Source organism: Equus przewalskii, chromosome 19 (genome assembly GCF_037783145.1).
Source record: "Equus przewalskii isolate Varuska chromosome 19, EquPr2, whole genome shotgun sequence".
In the NCBI taxonomy this organism is placed as follows: domain Eukaryota; kingdom Metazoa; phylum Chordata; class Mammalia; order Perissodactyla; family Equidae; genus Equus; species Equus przewalskii.
This window is the reverse complement of record NC_091849.1, coordinates 23,631,345-23,656,350: the sequence shown is the minus strand read 5'-3', so window position 1 is coordinate 23,656,350 and position 25,006 is coordinate 23,631,345. Positions and strand designations below refer to the sequence as shown.

At 40.4% G+C, this 25,006-nt stretch overlaps 1 protein-coding gene across 25 annotated transcripts in view; it reads right to left on the bottom strand.

Moving 5' to 3' along the window:
* The window catches only part of CARMIL1 (capping protein regulator and myosin 1 linker 1), a 312,501-nt gene that overhangs the window by 156,484 nt on the left and 131,011 nt on the right, over nucleotides 1–25,006 (bottom strand). For 20 of the 25 annotated variants that reach the window (XR_011529654.1, XR_011529655.1, XM_070584187.1 and 17 more), the window contains 4 exons: nucleotides 22,790–22,911; nucleotides 11,192–11,289; nucleotides 10,787–10,857; nucleotides 10,462–10,535 (listed from right to left, as the gene is read on the bottom strand). Coding sequence is in view for 23 of the 25 variants with exons in the window: in XM_070584187.1 (XP_070440288.1) it covers nucleotides 10,462–10,535; nucleotides 10,787–10,857; nucleotides 11,192–11,289; nucleotides 22,790–22,911 (365 nt within the window). In the remaining 2 variants the exon portion in view is untranslated. Of the gene's footprint in view, nucleotides 1–10,461; nucleotides 10,536–10,786; nucleotides 10,858–11,191; nucleotides 11,290–22,789; nucleotides 22,933–23,003; nucleotides 23,112–25,006 lie in introns of those variants that run through there. The other 5 variants (XM_070584195.1, XM_070584197.1, XM_070584207.1 and 2 more) reach the window with 2 other exon arrangements.

Below are 25,006 nucleotides of genomic sequence, written 5' to 3'. Positions count from 1 at the left end.
TCTGCAATGCTGGCAAGATGTGTCAGAGATACGGAAGAGGCCTGAGGCAGAAGGTGGATTCAGAGACTAGAATAAGAGCCACGGTATAATACAAATTTTCCCTAAATTGACTAAAGAGTTAATACAAACCAATCAAAATGTGCATATTGTATAATGAAACTATAAAGAAACATGGACTACTAGGATAATTGTCATAACTGGGTATGGTAGGGGGAAAGGGAGGAAGTATGGTTGGAAACTGATTTATGCAAGTCTTCTAAGGAACAATAGCCTATTTCTTGACCTAAGCGATGGACATAGTGGCTGACTTTACAATTATTTACATTCTGGTACATATCTGCACACTTTTCTCTAAGGAAACAAGAATGGCCTTAGAGGCATTGCTCATAATAGTCATTAAGTTAACCAAATTGTCTGATCAACAGAATGGATAAATTGCGGAATGTTCATCCATGAGAATACAAAACAGAAACAAAAGTGAATAAACTATATGACAACGTGTAAAACCTCAATTTCTCAAGTACTTAACATCTCTCAAGCAGAGAATGGGGAGCTTTAAGGGACAGGAGACCGAGTATGCAGGAAGCGCTTCAGCAAACACTATGCAAAAGTCGAGGTCTGAAATAAGTGACATTCAGGATTCCTAGAATTCGTTACTCTTGGAACATGCAAGCCACCATGACAGCCAGAACAAACACAGAGGCCAAAGATCAGGGAGACTCAGGCCCGGATATCAGAAACAGTATCACGGAGCCAGGAATGATCAAAACTCTGATTTGGTCCCACTTAAATAGAAAATACACAAGGCAGTACATAACTAATTTCATTTCTGAGAGCTCATTTTCATGCATGGCTTTCTTAGAACAGAGTAATAAGTGAGCACATTAGCAAGGCTTGGATAAAAACTCAATTTGGCATTCACATGGACCCCCCAACTGCTATGCTGATACCACTCCACTGCAAAGAACTCCCTGGATTTCCTTGGTGGGGTCTGCGTCCATCAGGACCAATCCCTCCTCGTGTTTTCACTCAGCACTGCTGTGACTATATTACATAATGCGGAAAGGTTTCCAAAGACCAGTGCTTGTCACTTTGACTGATTGTCTCATGGTGGGAAGTGGTTAACAGCTTTCTAGCATCTGTCCGTGGCATTTATTGTGCATGCTCCCAGGTTTTGCTTTGACCTCCCCAGAGACTTAATCACCATGTGACTTTTGATCTGAAGAGTAGAGCTGGCCTTGAAGAGTTACAGCAGTTTCAAGAACCCTCTCATGAGTCCTGGCAACACAATATTCTCTAGTACATTTCCATGACCCTTCTACCATTTCCATAGAATAGGAATAAAAACATTTCAAGACTCCAAACCCTGAGAAGGAAGAGCCAGTTTTAAGATTCTTTAGAGCCACGTGACAGAATCATTTCTTATATACTGTGCTGAAGAGAGATGAGACAATATTCCCTAACCTTTTTCCTGATGTAAATTTATTACACACAGAAGTTGTATTTGTTGTCGTTAATCCAGCCACTGGTTGGGGTTGTTAATAAGAGCTGGGATTCTTATTTCTCATCTCAACACCTCTGAATAATCCAAACCTTTCCTTAAAACTCAAAAGAACCAAGTTTTTCACTTATATCTTTCCAGAAGAAAACGCCATCATAAAACTAACAAGACAAGAGTATCACAGAAAACACCATGAACTAGTCTCAGGAAATTCAAAATTTTCTACAATGTAGAGATTTTGCAACTCTATTTCTTTATCTTTCAATTAAGAAAACTGGTCAGTTTATATAGTTGTTCATTTAGAAAGAGGGCAAACCTATGAGAACATAAAAATAGCAAGTATTTATTTAAACAGTTTTATGTATTATCATGAAGTGTTTTAAATAAATTAATCCAGATATTCTTCACAATAACTCAAGGAGGGGGCACTATCATTAACAGCCTTTTACAGATGAAGACCCCCAAGGCACAGAGAGGTTAGAGAGCTGCCTCTGGTCACCAAGTTAGTCTGGGCAGAGCCAGGATTTAAACGCAGGCAGTGTGACCCCATGAGCTCTTGTCTTAACTGTGCTATCATCACACTAATGAGTAATCTGGTTTCCACATGGTCAAGAGTCTTCAATCTACTCTACAGGTGAACCCAGGGTGGGATATCCATAGGGTTTCAGGTCACAGATTCCAAACCTGTCATCACATTCAACCAACCTCTTAGTTTCTAATTTTTCAAATTACTATACTACGTCAATACTAACATACAGTCTCAAGTGATTTTTTTTCTTTAAAGATTTTATTTTATCCTTTTTCTCCCCAAAGCCCCCCAGTACATAGTTGTATATTCTTCGTTGTGGGTCCTTCTAGTTGTAGCATGTGGGACGCTGCCTCAGCGTGGTTTGATGAGCAGTGCCATGTCCGCGCCCAGGATTGGAACCAACGAAACACTGGGCTGCCTGCAGCGGAGCGCGCGAACTTAACCACTCGGCCACGGGGCCACGGGGCCAGCCCTCAAGTAATTTTTTAAATATCGCTTGTGCTCTTGTTGCTGTGGACATCAAAAATAAGCTGCTAATATTTGAGGGCTATTAAAACAAGTTAAAATGCAAAAAGAAAGAAGTTGGTAAGCAATTTAGAGTCTAAATCACTTGCCAAATTCTTTGCTGCTCTAGATTCTAGATAATCTATTGAATTAGCAGTTCGTACCTCATCTTTCTGATCTGTATGACTTCACAACAATTGAATTTTTCCAGTTACTATTTTCGGGCCAAATTTCCCTCCTTACTCCCTTGCTCCTGCCTGCCTCCTCCTACAATTTCCCTGAAATTTTTAAAATATGACTTTTACATAAACATTGTGAACTACCCCAGGAAAGTGTTAACGAACAAAAATAATCAACAGATTTGAAAGATGTCTAGCAAGCCTCATAATCTACCATGTCAGAAAAGTACAAAGGTAGAGAGAATAATCCAATGAACATCATGGTGATTATCTGTAGCACATCCACATACCAGAGGAGTGAAGACCTCCCCCTAATAAATCTTACGAACATTCCAAGGCTCAAAACAGGTGTTTCATACAAGAATGCAGCCCTGCCACCCCGCATGCTCTCTGCACACACACAACGGAATATGCTCTCTCAAGGACAAGCTGCTAAAGCACAGAACCACAGCATTATCTTCCTGATATCTTCATTTGATAGCCTTTTTGGGGATAATCTAGACTTTCCTCCTTTATATCTAGTTTGAAAATGGGAGTCAGAGAGCTTTAAAGTTTAAAATGTCATGGATCAGCTATTTCTTCCTGATATCCTAATTTATATAGAGGTATATCCCGATTATTATTAAACAATTAGTTGGACCACTCACTAACTCTGTGAAGGATGTGACAACCTGAAACACTTCAGAGATGAGGACATTACCAGAGGTCTAAGAAAGTGGTCTCAAAATTTTTTGATCATTCACTCCAAACCGAGAAGTATTTTGGGCACAAACCTACCTAAAACCTGTGTTTATCTATAAATTATACACATGTGCTACTGTCCCAATAATTAGGCACAGTATAAAACATACACATACATACAAATAAAATGGATGAGAAAAAAATAAACATAACCACGTTCTACCATTTTCTCCACATTCTTTCACATATCATCAACTTGTTCACCAGAGTCCATCTGATGCAGGTTGGAGACCACTGTTTTACAGAATTATTTACAGAAATTTTGGAACGGAAACAGAAGCTAATACTATTTACACCTGATTCCACACTTCAAACAGCATTTCTTCCTTTCTAAATGAGAGCAAGAATAAAGAGATGGAGCTTAGATTAGGAAAGAGTTAGACCAGTGCCCTTAGGATAACCTTGATAAGCATTAATCCACTCTCAAAACTCTTCTCCTGAAAGTATCAGGCTCAAGAACGTCACCCTGATGAGTAAGATATATGACATCACAAAAACATGAGTCTAAGGGAAGGAACTGCTGGCTGGGCTCTCAAGAGTCAAGTTTAAACTCAATGATGCATGTCATTGAGTCTTCAGAGGATTGATGAGATTAGCGACTCTTAAAAATCTTCTGGGAACAAGAAAAATCGATGTATTTAAAGCTATATACTCTCTTCTCCTTAGCACCACTGCCTCTGCCCTCTTCACTCTCTGCCACTTCAAATTACAGTGTAATTACATTTTCAACATGTCAGCTCACAGACCCTTGAGAGATCCCATGAAAAATGTGTAACAAAGCCTTTTTCAAAGCGATGCTTCTTTTTGGCCCATTGATACCTGAACCAGAATGAATTTTAAGAATATACTTAAATAACATTTTGGAAGCTATAAATAACAACCAAGTAGGCATTTTCCAAGTACTTCCTAATTAGTTTTCTTCTCCAGAGACTAACTGGATGGATCTAGTGTGGCCACTGTCATCCTCACACCTAAACGTTTATTCAGTAACAACAGGGTCCCTGGCCCCACATTCAGTTCCAATGGAGCATTAGTTAGTTAGTAATCAATTACAGCATTCAAGTTGCTTGTAAATCTACCTTGAAGCTCCTGGGCAGACCCTGAAGGTTTCAGTGAGGTAGCCGAATATACAGAACAGGGAGGCTGGTCTATAGTGACAAGAGAATAGCATGCTGGATGACACATAAGCGGCCTCAGGATGATGTACATGTTCTCCATTCCTCAATTCATTTTCAGAGGAGTTAATCTCATCAATCCTCTGAAGACTGTCAATGGGTGAGGCTATATAGGTCATCTGATATAACGGTTACAGTGATATAACACAGCACATCTCTGAAGAAGAGCAGATCCCAGGCACATGTGAGGTGTCAGGACATTAGTAGGGTCTCTGCGGTGAGAACAGTGACAAGGGCAATGCCCTAGCCCTAGTCCTGCACCTTCTAAATCCATCTTCCACGTGCGGTGATGGACTCACACACATACAGATTATTGTTTCCTCCATCTCTGTGCTTCAGATGATAAATCTGCCAAAACCACGTTAAGATCTCCCATTACCAGACCTGCAACATTAACAGCAGTGCCACATACATGTCTCAAATCTCCCACTTTGGATCTGAACTGCTCCTGGAAAAACGGTAGTTACAAACCCCTAGGTGCAAAAAGGCAATGACCTGGGTGAGTGAACTGAAAGAAACACACAGAATTGTATAGGAATTCAGACATGATTCAGCCATTGGTTGGTAACACAGAGCAAAATCAGGTTAAGAACACCATTAAAGCAACAACCGCCAGCCTGAGTATGGGGGAGAAAGTATTGGAGTAATCTGATGGCATTCCTAAACATAATACCCTCAGTCTCCCAGGATTCTGCCGTGCCCTCTAGCACAGCTGAGTTTCCCTTGAAAATCCTTTATTCTGAGCCACTGGTTTGACTGCGGAGTATCATGCTATATAGCACAAATAAGACAGGATGTGGCCCAGCCCTCATGAACTTCCATTCCAGGAGCACTGATGGTTTTAAGGACTGTTAAGAATGGATGTTTCTAACTATGACGACTAAAAGTATTAGGGAGAAAGAGTGGAATGAAAAAATAAAGCTTTAAATGATGGCCATCAAGAGAGCTTTCACATTGATTATACGAAAAGAGAACAGCTTTCTAGAAGAAGTCTGGCTGAAATGATCAGGTTCAGGGACAGCTACGTAAATGCACACAGAATGTTCTTTAATAAATGTAAATGGTGAACAAAACTGCTTATTTCTATCTGAATTATGTTCAAATCAGGACAGAGTGGGAAAATTCATACATAGATAAGAGAATTATTGCTCTCATTTGCTAACAAACTCTAGTTCAACATGTAGCCCAGTTAATCTCTCCTCTTGCACCTCCAATTTGTCTAATTCCTCCATTCTCCTCTCCATGATTCACATCTAAATGAGAAAAATAATAATATGCCTTTTTGTAAAACCTCTCAAGTTTACAGAATGACCCACATCACACACAAATTATGCCACCATGAATACTTCCAGACAACTGTACCATCTGAATAGACCATTCTTTCATGGATAAGCATGCTCAAGCTTCTCATACATAGAATGTTCACCCATCATAATTTGTTGTAACTTGATTGGCAAAATATTATTAATACAGGCCATATAACAGGACTGAGAGCAACCTCTTCATATAGAAGCTGGATAGAAGTTGGCTCTAATTTTAATAAAAAGAATCATGGGGAAAAATCAGACCCTCAAGAAAGACGCAATAAACTGAAGATTACGGTGATTAAGCTAGAGCTCTGAAAAAAAGTCAGAGTATTTAGGCATTAGCAGGAGAAATGACCTCTAGAGCAGTAATCATTGTTACAAATCAAGCCCACTGCTGTAAAAAAAAAATCTTCAGAACCCCCTAATTTTCTAATATTTAGTTATTATATACTAAGTACTACAAGAGAAATATATTACATACATTATAAAACAGAAACAGACATTTTTACATGAGTCAACAAATATAAATAGAAGTTCTAATATTTTTTGTAGCTTATCTTACATTTTCCTTTGGGTGTTCACATCCCATATCAGAAACCACCGATCTACAACAGGAGTCAGCAAACTACAGCCCACAATGCATATTTTTGTAAATAAAGTTTTATTGGAACACAGTCACATTCATTCATTTACATATTGCCTAGAGGTGCTTTCAAGCTACAACAGTGGTGGTACATAATTTCAACAGTGACTGTCTGCCCCATAAAGCCTAAAATATTTACTATCTGGCCCTTTCCAGAAAAAGTTTTCCAACTCCTGATCTAGAGTTTCAGTAGTGAAAAATGTCTTTCTAGCCCTTAAGCTAGAAAACCAGATGATTATGATCCACCTCATTAATGCAGTGTTTACTGATGAACTGAAACTTCTCCAGCTAAGGAATTAGGAAAAATCTTCTTGGAGGAAAATCCTAAAAGTTTTGACAAAGTTTCTCAATTTTGGACAGCATTCTTTCTTTTTTTTTTTTTTTTTGAGGAAGATTAGCCCTGAGCTAACATCTGCTTCCAATCCTCCACTTTTTGCTGAGGAAGGCCGACCCTGAGCTAACATCCATGCCCATCTTCCTCTACTTTTATATGTGGGACGCCTATCACAGCGTGGCTTGCCAAGCAGTGCCATATTTGCACCCAGGATCCGAACTGGCAAACCCCGGCAGCCTAAGTGGAACGTGTGAACTTAACTGCTGCACCACTGGGCCGGCCCCATGGATAGTATTCTATATATTTCAAGTAACTGTAGATATAGTTCCCTCTGCGACAGAATAATCACCAAATTAAGCACAAGTGGATTAGCTGGAAAGTTCAGCACTGAAGCTATGTATAATCTATTAACACTGCAAAAAGGATTAAAGGTGTAACAGACAAAGAAAGCCCAAGAAACACCTCAGGCTGCCCTATGGTGTCTTCACTCCTATAGGCCTGATGTTCTCCAAGTATGGTCCATGGACTCCTGGGGGACCCTGAGATTCATTCAAGGGGTTCACAAGTTCAAGACTATTTTCATAATAATACAAAAACAAACTTGTCCTTTCCACCGTGATGGCATTTGCACGGATGTTGCAAAAGCAATGGTAGCGAAAAGTACTGGCACCTTAGCAGGAACCCAGGCAGCACCCCCACGCTGTGCTGTAGACACCATATCCTTCACCACCACAAACCCATAGTTTCTCTAAACAAATGGCAATTTCAGTGAAGAATGTCCCTGACGAAGAAGTAAAAAGTACTCATTTTATGAAATCTGAGCCCTTGACTAATGGCTTTTAAATATTCTGTGTAACAAAATGGAAGTATCACAAAATGCTTCCTCTCTATATACCAAAGTGATAACTGTTCCAATGTAGAGTATTTGTGTGATAGCTGGAATTAGAAGCAGAACTAGCTCCTTTTTTTCCTGGAACACCATGAAAAGAATGACAAAGTATGGTTATTCAGACTTGGGATTTAGCAGATATTTTCTCTCAAATGTAAGATGCTAGCCAGTCACTGAAGAAAATTACCTGATAGCACCTTTTTCCAATAGTAAAATTATATCTTAAAGCAAAAATTTGATTTTGGGGAAACTTTTTCTGCCACTTGACAGCTTTGCTGTACTTAAAACCTTTTCAGATAAGATCGGTGCTGATAGTTAACAAATGTCTCTTTCTCCCTCTGTTGGACAACAGCAAAATATTTGGACACTATGCATAACTCAGTGAACCAATATTTTCTAAATAACCAACGTAGGACGCTGCAAAATCATGTATGAGTAAGACCCATTCAAAGTAGAAGGTGGACCAAATGGATTTCAATGTAACAAAATACAAAAAGGTTCACTTATATGGTTTCAGATACCTCATTGCAACTGATCTTTAAGAAACTGTCACTTGTTGAGTTGTGGTGAAGTATCAAACATAAATTTCTCTAATTACGTGAAAAGGCTATTAATAACAATCCTTTTTCTAACTACACATCTGCATAAGGTTGGATTTTCTTTATATACTTCAGTCAAAACACTATATCCTGGGCCAGCCCCGTGGCCGAGTGGTTAAGTTCTTGCGCTCTGCTTCGCGGCCCAGGGTTTCGCTAGTTCAAATCCTGGGCACAGACATGGCACCTCTCATCAAGCCACACTGAGGGGGCATCCCACATGGCACAACGGGAAGGACCCACCACTAAAAATATACAACTATGTACCGGGGAGCTTTGGGAAGAAAAAAGGAAAAATAAAATCTTTAAAAAAAAAAAAAACACAACGTATCCTAACAAAGTGAACACAGAAGCAGAGATGAGAATCCAGCTGTCTTCTATTAAGTCAGAAATTAAAGACATTTGCCAAAAGGTCAACTGATGCTACTCTTCTTGCTGACTTATTTTTGTTTTGGAAAATATATTTATTTTTCATAAAAATGGCACCTATGTTGGCCTGTAATAGGTTTATTAACATTATTTTTAAAGGGATTAATAAATATTTTTAATTTTAGTTTTAATTTCTAATGTGATAAACACCAAAAGATATAACCCACATAAACAAAAGCTCAATCATTTTCAAGAATGCAAAGGGATCCTGGGACCAAAAACCTTGAGACCTGATACTGTAGACCTACCTACTTCTATCTCATTCTACATGAAATTTTCTATTTTTATTGGAAAGTACTTACAAAGTAAAACATTTTATTTTTTTGTTTTTCAGTTCACTTTTTCATGAGCTACACAAGAAATACCTTGCCTAAACTTGAGTATGAAGTTCCCTCATACATAGGAAGAGGGAAAATGGCTCTAAGGCAGGAAAAACCTGCCTGCTGCATAAAAAAAGGAAGCCAATCCAAGCTTGAGGCGGCGGGGAGGAGCAGCTTTAGGCACTTCAGCCACCATTACAGACACAGCTGAACCCGCTTCCCTGTCCTTCGCAGACCCAGGCTGTGCAGGGAGGAGTCATACCCATTCAGTATACTTTTTCTTTGCTCAATTCAGTTGGCTAGAACTCTTCGAGGAGCCTACTACAATTCTGGATTTCCTACCAGGTAAGTGGAAAAATTCTTTGACATGACATTTTGGGGGGCAAGATGCTGGTGGTAAGAAGAGGCGATAATTCTCTTGGCAATTCCAGTTGTCCAAATGGCCTAAAAGGAACAGCTGGAATCCCAGAGTTCTCTCTCAATTCCAAACAGAAAAAGACTTATTGGGCTGGGGTTCCCTGCCATAGGGCTGATATCTGTCCACCTAAAATAAGTAGCAGCATATCCACGGTGGAGGAGACTGGAATAGGACAGGATAAATTACCAGAAAAGACACGGGAGAGGCGAGGGCAAGGCTCAACTTTGTCGGGGAGTGAAATAACTGGGATAGGTCTGCCCCTGCAGAAAGAAGGAGCAACTGAATGAGGCTTTTCCCCTGGGGCCTGATCACACTAGCCCACAGCGCTAAATATATTAAAGTCAAGATCTTAAAACCTAAAGTCTCTCAAATAACTCGTAACAGGTTCTACAGTTCTATTATCACTATCAGAAGGCAGATATTGGCAAACTGCTTTCCACCAACATACGGACACATACCCTCAACAATCCCCAATTCATAAAGACATTGTAAACTAAAAGTCATCTGTTAGGATTTCAGCGTAAAATTTCCTCCTAGAAAAATGTTTTAAATGGCAGGCAGTCATATAAAATAGTACTATATTTTATACACGGGATAGATGAAATAGACCTTTGTGGGCCAGTATAAGAACCTAAGAATTATATCATTTCCATAGTTTCTAACTACAAACTCTAGATTTGAGATACACACAAGAACCCCCACCCCAAATCATTCATAGTGATGAACACATTCGAAAATACTACTTGAAAGGTAAAATCCAGAGATTCTTAGATTCTCCTGATTCCCTGTATAAAACGATTTTCTGGAGATAATGTACATCCGTAAGCATCAACAGAGAAGTGCAGCTCTGAGAGCAAAATTAGGAGTAGACGAAAGGAAAAAGAGAAGTAGCTTACCTGTGATCAAGATGACTGAAGTCTTGTAAATTCAATTCCCTGGTGTCTTGTGTCAGATAAATTGTATCCACATCCTATTTGAAATATAATTCAGTCATGTAAATAGTCCACATAGATGATCAGGGAAGCAAGAGAGATGCAAAGAGAATTAGACAATGACATAGGCAGATATTTATGTAATCTGAGGGAGGAAGATTTTAAACAAAAAAAAAATACAGAGTGGGGAAAAAGAAATAAGCCAGTCAAATATGGGAATAGTCTCCAGCTGTGTGTGAATGTGTGCATGTTAGTGTGTGTGTGTGCATGTGCGCACAGATACACTTACCCATTGTACTTCTTCCCTGTATGAAAATCCAAGCCAGTCACAAACACAGGCATACATCTGAGAAAATCCACCTGAAATATACAACGGAAACGTGACGGGTTTTCGGCTAAGTGATTTTTAAGTTAAAATTTACAAGCTTAAATACGGCTGATGTCGACAATGCTGATATTCTTTCCGTTTGGGAAAAGAGCAAAGATTCTCCCCCCGTCCTATAGTAAGTACATAGCAGGGTGCAATACAGCTTAAATATAGGACTTTTGTCCACCAACCTGAAGTCTGTGCGGTGCTAATTACACCTTAAAACTAATTGTACCTTTACAGTAGCATACCAGGAATAGACTTAACTTCCTGGCAGGGGGACATCCATGCAGCCGTTTACATTTTGATTTTAAAATGCATGCTCACCACAGGGGCCCTGCTCGGCCACGGTCTGGCTGTCCCACAGGGCCTGGAGACTGGCCAGTCGCTCAGATGGCTCCATGGAGACTTTTTTCATGATTCTCCTGTAAAATGAACAAGAACGAATTTCAAAAACCAAGTTTTTTAAACTGCACATAGAAATCTATTTTGTGATCCACCTTTTTTTTTAAACAAAGATGGGTGTCACTTCAATTTGGGTAAATATAATTCCATTTTTTGAGCACTGGGGAGCTAGAAATCTATAGGAATAATAATAAACCCCTTTATTTAACTTCCCTTTGTAAGCTAAAGATATCTGGCAACGTAAATAGTCTCCATGTTATTTAGCTGTTTTATAACATTAGATTTTATTAGAATAGTTAGAAAATAGTGTGTTCTACTTAATGAATTGAGTTATATTATGTGTATACTAACCATAAATTACTAACTTTCAAAGAATTAAAGTACAACTCTCCTCCCTTGTCCTTTCATAGTACCCTGTACAAACGTCCATCCAGAAACTGAGCATTTCATACTGGAAGAGCTGTTCTTTTTACCATCTCTTCCCCTGGACTATCATTCCTCTGGAGCCGAGAACATGTCTAACCACGCCGCCCACAGCCCCACTCTCACCCTCAGGACCTAACAAAGTTCCTGCCCACATAGGCAGAGGCAGCACAGAATCATGGTCAAAACAGAGTTTATTAGAACAGTCTCTGGGGCATGGTGAAGTCTCAAGAAATGTTAGTTGATGCCATTGTAGTTATCACATAGTAATCAGTTAATGAATAATTTGTGAATTAATTCACCCCCAAAATTGTATTAAATGTCTACAGGGTGCCAAGACCCATTACCAGGTACTAGGTAGGCATCTAACCACAAATAAAATAGAAAACAGATATTGTCCCTGCCCTCACCAAGCAAGCAGTCTGTTATGAGAAAGAGACAAATAAACAGGCAATATGAGAAGAGAAGTACTAATGTAGGGGAGTACAGGGTGAAAGAGGGGGCAGAGAAGGGGCACTTGGCGAAGTCTCTGGTCGGGGCGGGCAGTGGAGAGTGGGGAGTTGATAAATGCTCTTCAATACATAATACATCTATGCTAAGACCTAAAGGAGGAATAAAGAGTTACTCAGGTGAAGCGTTGGGGGAGGAGGTGCAAATCACAGACTGGGAAAGTGTTTCAGATAAAGGGATGGCAAGTTCACAGAGAAGAGAAAGCCTGTGCTTACCAGAAACTGAATACAGTTCAAAAGAGTTAGCCAAAAAAAAAAAAAAAAAAACACGTAATAGGGATGGGGCAACAGAGGAGTCTGGGGAGCTAGGCAGGAACCAGGTCAGGTCATGTGAGCCTTAAGGGTCAAATTAAGGGTTTTTATTGTAAACGCGAAGAGGAGCCAGGCAAAACCTAAACAGGGAGTATGAGATGATTAGACAAGCGCTGTAAACAAGCATCTGGGAGTGGAGGAGGTGGGACCCGGGACAGACTTTGGCAATCAAGTGAGAAGTTAACAAGAAATTCCTGGGACTGTTAACAGCCCAGTGAGAGTGAAGGTCATGAATTTTTGGTGGTACCAAGGTGAAGAGCTGTGGGGTTTTCTCCTGCAGCTCCCAGCAGCCCAAAAGTGTGTTGAGAAAGGGGCAGTTGGCTTGCTGCAGGCTTGCAGGCTTTCCAGGCAGGCGAGCCAGAAAAACAGAGGGGACAGAAGGAGGCAAAAGGGCCTAGCTGAAGTAACAGACACTGTGGGAAGGCAAGAAGAGGATGGAAGGAGGGGGAAAAACTAAGGGATCCAGGTCCTGGAGGCCCTGAAAAAGTCCAAATACTGGTACTTCCAAGGGAGAGAAAGTGAAAGGACTAGAGGCTGCGGTCAGAGAGGGATGACTAAATTGTGATTTCAACACAGAAGAAGCTGTTCCAGGAGGTGACAAGGTTTAGGGCGTGGCCATCAAAGGTAAAGTGGGGTGGACGTCAGAGATTATGGGCTGTGAGGAAGGGTGCTCGTGGGTCATAACCTGCCAGGACCACGACAGCAGCTGGGTGCAAAGTGGTGCAATACACATACTAAATCCTATTGGACATAGTATAATCTCTCTTCAATGATTTAACAGCACTTTGGCTATGTAGAACACTCTCAGTCATCATTAGGAATTTCAAACTCCAAGTTGAGTATTAAAAGAAAATGTTCTCAGTTATTTCTGTTTCCTGATTGGACAGATTCCAGATGAAATGTACTAGAGCTTGACAAATTGCCTGGTTGGCTTGCTCTACTCCTAGAGACAACCTCAAATGCATACCAAAGCATTTAAAAACAAACATTCTGCTAGCATTGAAATTATTCCTACTTGTTTGCAATTTTTATGATTGAAGCATAATCAGGTATAACCAATTGATGTCAAATGTCATTAATTCTCTCAAATTCCTGTGTAAATGCATAAGAGCTACAAGTGCAACATGACTTTTCTCTGTTTTGCCTGAAAACATCTATGATTAAGTCCTATTATTCTAAAAGTCCTTAATTTGGGGGCAGCTAGGGGTTTAAGAAGACATTCACAATGAAACCGGTATATTATAGAATCTGGCAATTTGGAATGGTTCGTCTCGGGTCAGTACTATCATTCGGGTATTTCAGTGGCATTATTTTCTGGCTACAAGTCAGTGAAGCCAGACATTATGCAAAGAAATCACAGAGCTGTCGGAGGCAGATACAAGCATTTACACAGCTAAATGAAGTCAGCCTTGGACACACCAAGCTGGACTTATATCTGACTTCATCTGAGATCAGATTTCTCGTCTAAAATTCTTGCTTTATTTCAACAGAACTGCAGGCCATGCTGTTTCAACGATGCACAGGATGAAGTTAAGCTAGTCAAAAGCAGGAAGAAAAGGCAAAATCTTTGGCAGGAAGCTGGGAGGATTAAGAATAGGAAGGTGGCAGTCTAGGATTATAGGGAGAAATACCCTTCACGACAGATTCAGAAACCAGAGCCTCAATTTTGCTCCAAAAACAACCCTGGGCATTCACACTCAGGGGTAAGGAGAAGTCAACTGGAGATTGAGGGAGGCAGCGGCCACTGAAGATGTCGGTGTGAATAGGGCCCTGCCATGAGGAGGCTACACCTGGCATCTTCCCTCACCTTCAAAACACTCTTCAAAGGAGTCAGTCTGCGCTTTTCCAACTAGCTCCACTTCTGTAACACTTCTCACCTTTCTTTTTTAAGGAAGTAAAAAAACTTGAATTTCAGGAACTAAAGGAGTCTCATGAAACAAGTACATTTATTTACATAAGAGAGAGAAAGTGCTAAGAATTCAACTTCCAGAAGGCAGCAACAGTGCCGTAAGTATTCTAACATTATGCACAGAAACAATGACTGGAAGGAAAACCCACCCCACACAACTTGTTTTCTGCCTGGAGCTAAATAACAGCAAAGAGCCCGTCTGTGCATGCATCACAGGGCTCTGGCTCACATATAGATACACAGAGAGAGAATGTGTGTCAGAAAGACAGACAGACAAGGGATTTGCCGTCAAAATAAGCACCATAATAGGTAAAACAAAGTCCTAGAAATCAGATATGCAGGGCCTGCCGCTCACCTGCAGGCAGCACTATATAGTTGAACCAACTATATTTACATCGGGTGCATTTAATTTACGTAAGACTCAGAAAATAGTTACGTGTGGCAAAGAGCAGTGAACTAGACGACAAGCACACCAGCTATCTATGCAAATCTCATGCTTAAATTGCAGACATGGAAAAAATCTGTAAATTCTTTTAATCCACGTAAAGTCATTGATTTATTTAAAATTCAATTCCAAGGCTCATCCTAGGCAAGATGGCAACTGTATCCAGAATAGCATGTGTTTTACCAATGGAAACCACACCACAAGAAAATGCAACTTACTGCTTTAGACAAGTGATGAGATGACCAGCGCCTGGAAAGCACCTTTCTTTTGTTGACAAATAAACTTCTATTTTCCTTCTTTTCTCCACAATAACCTCACCTTTTCATACTTCAATCAGCTTGTGACTTCGTAGAGACTTGTAATACTATTTTTATTATAATAGTAAAGAAACATTGCCCTAACATACCAATGCTAATACTCAGCCAACTTTTAAATGTGTCACATATGAAAGAATCATCAAGCATGCTGAAAGCCTAAGAAAAAAATCACGTTAGAAGGTTACTATTCTGCCACGGAAAAAGGACGTTATTATCCACATTTAACAAAAAAAAAAATCAAACTACAGACATTCAATCAACTTACATATAATTTTTAAAAATCATAAACATCAAAGGAATTCCCTACAAATGTCACCAGTTTCCTTTCTGACAGCATAGGCCTTCATTCCGACGCCTCTGGGTGACGGGCTGCCACAGCTCATGCAGCCAAAACTTCTGGAGTGCTATTAAGCAGTTTACATGAGTTGATTCAATTTGCACAAAACTGCATTAACATCATATTCCCTGAAGCATTCAGAAGTGAGTTAACTTGCCTAGAGTCTCAGCCGCTAAACTATCCAGACAATCTGACACCTTCCAGTTCCACCCTGAGGCTCTCTCCACTCCAGTTCATAAAGCAGACCCACAAGAACGATTCTCCCGTAAGTGGAACTGTTATTTTATTCCAAAGTTGGAAAGCCTTCTCTAGCTCCCCGGTGCCTATCTTTGAGGCTTCTATTCAGACCCTCTCTCCTTGGACCTCATCTTGACATCCCAGTGATATCCGCAGGCTCCCAATTCCAACCACACTGGGGGGCTGCTGTCTCCTGAAGGCCGGCTGCACCTGCACCAGCCCTTCCCTCTGCTTCCAGCCTTGACATTTCCCACAGAATTCTCCCCGGGCCCACCCCCGACAGAAGTCCTCCTCTCAAACAAAGAGAAAAGCAAACACAAATCCAACACTAATTTTTTGACATCCCAAGTTAAATGTTACTTTCCCTTCTCTGAAATCTGGGACTCTCACTCTCTTCATCATATTATTTGTGGAACTTTCTTACATGACTTTTAGTCCATAAATTCTTAGAGGGCAGGCAACATGTTACTCATCTATGCGTGCCTGGGGAATCTCTTGAGTGAAGCTTTTCTACATTCATTCTAACTTGCCTTAATGACTTAATTTAATGTAAGAAAATCTAGCTTGGTTTTGGAGAATGGCCAAGGTTCTTGTTATTAGAAAAGCTGAAGGCCATAACACAAAACAGCTTCCTGAAGAGAACTGCCATTACAGACACCTCTGTGAAAACAGATTAAACAAACTTAGACCATAAATACTTCCCTAGATTGCCCCACTGCCATTGTCTTAGGTGAGGCCTCCAATGATAGGCAAGATCGCAGAGCAAAGATGAGAATGTTCACAAAACAATGCTAAGAGGGAGTTGATTTTTAAACCTAAATTTTCTTCTTTAATCTTTAAATTTTCTCTATATTTTGAACTAAACTTTCCTTATATAATGAGGGAGGAAAATGTAATTTTGTAACTGAAGGCGAGAGGAAGAGATAAACACCCTTCCATATATGTTAGAGGGAGGTGAAGAGAAGATACTGGTGTGAATATTAATTTTAATGAAAATTCTTCATTTTTTTCCTACCTACAGTCTCTTGACTATAGTCAAGAGGACTGATTATATTTTATAGATATTTATATACTACTTTTATAGTTGATTTTGGTCATAGATGTTATTTTCAAAACTATATTTGGGTAAACCAGAAATTCAGGTCTTTGCAGGTGTTGTTTCATTTATATCCAGCCAAACACAGATTATTCGAGAACTGATTATCTGAACTGAGGGCTGCCCCGTCTGAGTTCGTCCTGATTCTTCTGGTTCTTGCTATCTGCTCGTCAGACATTTTCCTGTCGACCAGTCTCTACCAGAAATGCCCTGAGCAAGGAAGGAGAGGAGGGCTGGGGACCCAAGGTCACTAAGATGAGCTCAGGTAATATATTTGATGGGACAAATGACTCAAACAAGGCTTGAAGATTCTAAATATAGTTTCATATTCTCCAACTTACTATGAGTGGAATGTATGACACTACTGAGGACATATTTTACTTTGCATGTTCTATATTATTTATGTAAAGGAAGTATTTCCCTTACTGACAGCTTTGACTTAAGGCATACTAGGAATGTAGAAGAAAAGATACAGTTACCCACTTCTTCACCCTCTCTAGCCGCAATAACCAACACCAACATAACTATACATTTCTCCTGCCGAAATCATGTAAGACAATCTAAGGAACTTCCAGAGTAAAGGCAGAACATGTAAGTCACAAAATATTAAGAGTTTATTTTGACAAGCTAACGGTGTGTTGGGTAGGAAAGCGAAATAAAAGTCAAATACATTTAAGTTATTTAAATTCTCTGCCAAGTCTTTCTAAATTATAATCTGCACCTTAGTCCACATTCATATCTTCATTTGAATTGCCTCTCCTTTTCGTACCCTCTCCTCTAAATTCTCTCCATCCTTTTCAAGCATATCTCCTCTGCACAGACAGCCTGCCCTTGTTCACCTCCCACTTACACCTGATCACTTACTATCTCATCTGCTTTGTGTCACCTCAGCTCAAGCATCCATGGCTTCTACCTTCTATATATTCCAGGTCACATCAGCCAACAATGTATTAGGCACAGAGTAAGCATGAAATTTATGTGCTCATTCAAAACCTCAGTGAACATCTACTATGTGCCAAGGACTAAGGATTTAAGATTAATAAACACACAAGCTTTGCTCCAGCAACTCCCAGGCTAGAAGAAAGAAGAGGTATGTCTTGGGCTCTGTATCTTTGTCACCTTCTCAAGGATATTGTTGATTTACCTACCGCTGTCTCCAGCAAGAATCTCTCTCTGACTATTAGGCCATTCCCTGCATTACAGCCATATGCTTTAATATCTCCCATTGTGAATACAAACAAAAATCTCCTGTAATTCCTCATACCCTGTTAGTTACATCCCATTTATCAGTTTTCCTTAACAGCTAAACTTCTCTAAGAAGTTTTCCACATAGGCCACACCCACTTTCTCACGTCTGAGTTCAGCGGACAATCATGGCAGCCTGCAGAACTACAGTCAGACAGTCTACCAGAAAGCTAGAACTGTGCCCTTCACAGCACCAGTCCACTGGACAGCCCTCTGTCCTCAGCTCGTTCAATGCCCAGTATCATTCTGCAATCACCCACTCCTTCTTTCAGAAAATCCTCCCCGGCTCTGGCTTTCCACTGGAACGCTTACACAACTCCCTTTGTGGCTATTCCTCTTTTATTTGACCACCAAATGTTGGCCTCATTCCCAAGACACCTTCTCTTCTAGTCCACGTATCTCTCTAGGTGATCTCATCAACAGTCGTGCATTCAAGACAATCTTTACACTAATGACTCTAACATTTGCTGCATGTCCAGACCTGGACCTTTCCTCCAAGCTCTAACCTCATCTATCTAATTGCCTATCTGATAACCCCACCTAGATGTCCTCGATCTCAAATTTAGCATGCCTAAAAAGAATGGCTGGAGGGGCTGGCCCGGTGGCCGAGTGGTTAAGTTTGCGTGCTCCACTGCAGGCGGCCCAGTGTTTCGTTGGTTCAAATCCTGGGCGCGGACATGGTACTGCTCATCAAACCACACTGAGGCAGCGTCCCACATGCCACAACTAGAAGGACCCACAACGAAGAATATACAACTATGTACCGGGGGGCTTTGGGGAGAAAAAGGAAAAAATTTAAAAAGAAAATCTCTCCAAAAAAAAAAAAGAATGGCTGGCATTTTTTTTCTCCCCAAAAAACTTGCCCCCACACCTACCCCAGGCCCTCTTCATCTCACTGAAAAGTAGCATTAGTCACTAAGTCATTAAACCAGAAACCTAGGAGCCATCCTTGGTTCTTCCCTTTCTTCCCTGCCACCACCAACCCAATCCATCAGCATCCATCCATCAGCAAGTCCTGTATCCAAAACAAATCTTACATCTAACATCTCTCTCCTCTTTATCTGTAATGCCACTACCGTACTCCTGGCTACAGCCATCTCTCACTTAGATTACCACATGTGTCCAAATTAGCTTTCTGCATCTACTCTTGCCCCTTCCCGATCCATTCTCTAACAGCAAGAGTAATTTTCATAAAATATATAAAATTACGTCACATTGCTACATACAACCTTACAGTGGCTCTCTATTGAAAACTACTAAATTCCAAACCCTTTATCATGAGACTCTACATAAACTGACCAGTGTCTATGTTTCCAGCCTCATCTTATACTATTTCTCATCCCCTCCTTCATTCTCCTTCATTCATATACTCCAGCCATACTGGTTATCTTTTGTTCCTTAATGACACCAACTCTTTTCTAAGCAGAAGAAATAGCATGAGCAAAGGCCTGAGAAGAAAATGTTCATGGCCTCCTTCAGACTCCTTCTCTTCCACCATGTCTGTTTAAAGTACCATGGCTACAGGGAGGTCTTTGTAGACAGACGTTTATTCTTTATATTAGTCCCATATGGAAGATCAGTTGCAAGCATTTATTCAAATCTCCAGTTATTTTATTTATTTATTCCCAATGTAAGTTTCATGTGGGCAGGCACCACGTTCACTGTTGAACCCCAACACTTAGCACTCTGCCAAGCATATAGCAGAAATTCAGTAAATACTCACTGAATGTAAAAATGTATAAACAAACAATTATAACACAATGTGATATGTGCTAGTATAGGAAATGATCACAAAGTTCTAAGGAAACATGAATAGAGAAACTCTTTACAGAAGAGAAACTCTATGCATCTGGGCTATGTCGTTTGGAGTGGGAATTTCTCAGGGTTAGGAGCCAAAATAAAAGCACTGAAAATATAAAAATGGCTGATTGTGTTCAAAAACAGGCTGAATTCTGGGCAAGGTGGCAATGGCCTTCCATGTCAGGCTACCCAATTTAGACTTTATCAGGAAAGCTAGCCATAGAGAGCTTATGCAAGGAATAGATACTATTTGGATTACAGAAAAATAACTCAGGTGACAGCATATATGGAAGATCAGTTGCAAGGAGAAGAACTGGAAACAGAGAGATGAGTTAGAAAGATGTTACACAGGGAAAGTGAGCCAGTCTGAACTAGGCAGTGGAAATGAGAAGAAAGAGAAAGAGCTAGACCAAGAGATACTAAGACAGAATGAAAAGAGCTTGGCAACTAATTAGATGTGTAAGTGAGGAACAAGATATCAAAGCAGCTCAGCTTTCACGTGGGAGACTATGAAAAAGATGAACCCACTAACTGAGATAGAATATCCAATACGGGCAGGTTTTAGGGAAAAAAGTAAGAAGTTCAGTTTGGAACATACTAACCGTGAGGTGCTTGGGGACATCCTTGTAGAGACTTCCAATAAGCAGCCAGGACATAGAAATGAAGATCAGGGTAAAGTGGAGCTCATGGATTTAGAAACCAACATATATGTAGTAACTGCCTGTCTAGAAATAGAGCTGATTATTTAATACTTATTGTTTAATATTTGTTGCCTAAACATTTTACCAAGAAGTTAAATGGAAGATAAAAGTGAAAACACTTTTCTTATACAATCTTCTCTGGGAAGAAAAAATGGAAGAATTCAAACCAAAAGTAAAACTGGTAATTCCCTCAAAATTCCTACAATATGGGGCCCGGCCCCACAGCTGAGTGGTTAAAATTCCGCATGCCCACATGGGTGGCCTGAGTTTGTGGGTTCAGATCCCAGGGTGTGGACCTACTCACTCACCAACCACACTGTGGAGATGTCCCATGTACAAAAAACAGAACAATATTGGCACAGGGTTAATCTTCCTCAGGAAGGAAGGAAAAGGAAGGGAGGAAAGGGAGGGAAGGAGGAAAGAAAAGGAAGGAAGGAAGGAAAGAAAGGGGAGGAGAGAAGAAGGAAGGGAGGAAGGAAGGAAGGAATTCCTAGAACAGTAAATAAAAGTGGATTTTAAAAAAAAATAGACATTCTAAATATTGCTGTGTGGGTCTTATAAGTCCTTGCTGAATAAAGCTGTGCTTAATACTTTTCTCATTTCCTCAGTGTTAATTTGGAGGGAAGAGAAGGACATTGTAAGGAAACTTATGTTCAAAGTCACATTACTAAAATGTAGTTTAAGGAAAATAGGTTGTAGTCATTGCTAACTCATGATTACCCCAGACAGTCCTCTAGTGGCTTTAAGGATGATGTGGAAACCATTCCTAAGAATGTTTTCCTTCTGGGTATTTCCCCATTGCCACTACTGATTGACTCCTCACCTCATCCCACCACCCATCACCCCGTGTCAGTCCACACTTCTCCTCTACACACACAACCGTGTATGTGACCAGAGGACAGCAAGAGCTTGCCTGTAAGATATCTCCTACCTGGAACTTCTAGCCAGGCAGGAGTCAGAGGGCAGCCCCAGCTCGCCCCCTCCACTCCACTGGAATGAGGCCAGGGGACACTTAGCTCCCTCGGCAACCAGCTACCCAGATACTCAGAAGAGCATAAGGAGGCTTAAGCCCTAGGTGAACAACAGAAACCACAAGGCCAGTGCCTCCATTCTGGTGCATGAAGTGAAGAAAAGAGAGAACAACCCAGCGTGAAAAGAACCAAGCAGTTCTCTGAAAGCAAAAGAGAGTGAAAGGAAGCTCCTATGCCCACTGAGCCACTTTCAGTCACCCAAAAGGTTGGAAGGACGAGAGGCCAGGTTTTCCTGTCACTTTGCCTCTTTATTTACAAGCAGATCCCTGTAGGGTCATATTCCACGAAGGGCAACAGTCCCCAAAATTCCCCTCCAGCCCCCACCCAGAAATGCGCACAGCCAACCACCTTAGACATGTCTACATGAGGCTTCACAGCCACCTCAGCCTGCAGAGAAAGCAATGGGAGAGGGATTTCCCACCACCTGTGTATTATCTCCTTCCATCAGGAAGGTATTCTGACTACGAACCATTGTTTTAGGGAGATTTCTAACATAAGGGTCTCTCTGCCTTTTCACCTCAGCCAATCAAATTCCCCCTTTCCAACAACCCCCACAGTCCCTAAGTACAAACTCGGTTACCCAAGCACATAATCCTGATGAAAAATGTTTAACAAGAAAATGTGGGCATGTACAGACAAAATTTACTAAAACCCCTGATGTGTTTTTCAGAAAACTAAGAGGAAAGTGAAAGAGGCTAATTTTTTTAGCTTTTTTTTTTTTTAAGTTTCCTCTTACCAAAAAAACAAGGAGAAAAAAGAAAAATAGAGCACTCTCACTTTTTATTAATACTATGCTCAATACCTTTATACAAAGCATTCGGCCCCCGGCATTCTGCTAATAGTTGTGAGTGAAATTCACAGTAGGGTAAATCTCAAGTTACATTAAACAGGATTCTGTTTCCGTCTCATGAGTGGAGGTGAAAGGATTGCCAAATCACTTCATCACTCAAGCTCTTTAAAGTAAAGCATAAGGCGCAGCCCTATAGAAAGGCTCAGAGACACAACACAAAGGTTTGAGTTAGGGTTTTGGTATTTAATGTTTAAGAGAAGGAAGTATGAGAGAAGAAGTGAAAGGGCAAGAGGAAGGCCCGTTCTCACTGGCCGTTTTGAGGAAGAAGGAGCGCTCTGCTCTCCTCACCCTTCCCCAGGAAAACTCACACGGGAGAGAGGCCAGGAAAGATCTTCCGCAGGCAGGTGCCGATGTGAGCCAGAACTTCACTCACGTCCTCGGGCGACGCCATCTTCATGGAGATGCTGCACTTCTCAGTTTCTACAATCATCTGCAAGAAGCGGGTTGGACACTGCTTAATACTTAATAATGAGTCCAATTCCTTGAATTTTTAACTCTAAATAACGTAAACTATATACCCACACTGATACAATACCAGCTTTTTGAGAAGCACTTCCTTAAACTAACGCTTAGTTTTAAGACTCAAACAACTGTTTGGGAAGTGAGTGGAAAGGGTGCCAGAAATATCCAGAAAGTGAAGCCAAGTGTTTCTAAGGGCCAAATTGCAGATTCAAACAGATCCCCCATGTGCTGGAGACTGAATTTCTACATTCGTACATGACCTACCCTTTTACCAAGATTTTATCTTGAGATGTGGTCTTACAAAGCCTGTCATATGCCATTACCTAGTGTAAGCAAGAAATCTCCTTCAATGAGGATCTATGGACAATCTGATAGTCACTTTTCTTAAAAAAAAAAAAGTTTTAAAAGAAAACACCTTATGAGATGTTCAAATGAAATGCTAAAACCTTTTACCTGATAACAAAAGAAAAATCAAATGGTTATAACAGTTTCAACTTTTCTAAGAAGAGGGTATTTGGAAAGGATTATATGAAGGCAATAAAGGAATCAATGTTCAGGGCTAGGCAAAGACTCATTCCTATAATTAACTCCCGGAGATGTCCACAACTTACGCCAAAAATGTTGGCACTGAGGTCCTATAGCTAGTCCTATAAATAAATACAAATCAACCTGGAAAAAAAGAGCAGGTCACAAAAGGGACAATAGGTGGATTATGGACACATTGCAAACAAAAAGAATCAACTTCAATCATTTTCAGGAAAAAATACCATTATCTTGGAAATCCAGGATGTAAAATGCAATCCCTTTGGATTATCACTGCATCAAAACATCCTTATACTTTTACTTCCTGTTGCTACTTAATTTGTACAAAATATGATGGGGGAACACCGCAGTTAATGTGCAATTAACTGACTGGATTAAGGAAACAGTTTTAGACTTGTTTTAAGTTGTCCTGAAATTAGCTAAATTAAAAATAATAATAATCATCTGTCTTTCAAAGTGTTTATGTTAAAAGGAAAAGTTATGCAATTTATTTGTCAAAATGATGAGATCAAAGAAAAAGACTTAAGTAATTTGAGTCCTTAAAAGGTTACTTTTCCATAAGCGCCCCTGAGAAATCTGTTAACAGGTATTTAATATGTACCACCTCTGTGCCAGGTAGTTGGATCCATATATAAAAATATACTTTAAATCCTAATTTTCTTCAGCATGTTCCTCAAGAAATTCATGATAGAGCATCTGAACTTCTCTAGGCAAAGACTGCATTGGTCTTCCAGAAGCTGGTCCAAGAGATATTTTCCCCCAAAAAGGCAGCAAGCATTATTGTACCTGGAGGTGTCTACTGATCTATTCCAGGATATCTCAATGACTTTTTTCTCTTTTTTTTTTAGATTGGCACCTGAGCTAACAACTGTTGCCAATCTTTTTCTTTTCTTCTTCTCCCCAAAGCGCCCCACCCCCCCGTACATAGTTGTATATTCTAGCTGTAGGTCCTTCTGGTTGTGCTATGTGGGACGCCACCTCCACATGGCTTGATGAGTGGTGCCATGTCTCTGCCCAAGATCCAAACCAGCAAAACCCTGGGCCACCAAAGCGGAATGCACAAACTTAACCACTCAGCTATGGGGCCGGCCCCAATGAGGTGTCTTAAGTAAGACTAAAGCTCTTTGTGCAGTTCAGCTCAGATATTTCAGAGGCACATGTCTGTGCATATGCATGTTTTATAAAAAGCCAGATATTTTTTGGGATGCAGCCATTGTGTCTGTGTTCCACACCCCACCCCCAACCTTCCCACCACGGGTAAGTATATTCTCCACTAAAGGGTATTTCTGCTTTCTTCACATCTAGAGTATCTATTCAGTTCACAGTTTGGGCACGAGTAATTAGTAATTTGCTCATTCTAATTCCACTTAATCTTAACACCTAATCATCCTTAATTGCACAGCATTGAATAGAGTGACAGGGAAGAAAAAGAGGTGACAGGTGGGGGAAGAAATGAAGTCTTCAAATTCAGCCTTACATGAAAGCACTCACATAGTCCTGCGTGATATGGCACCACCTTT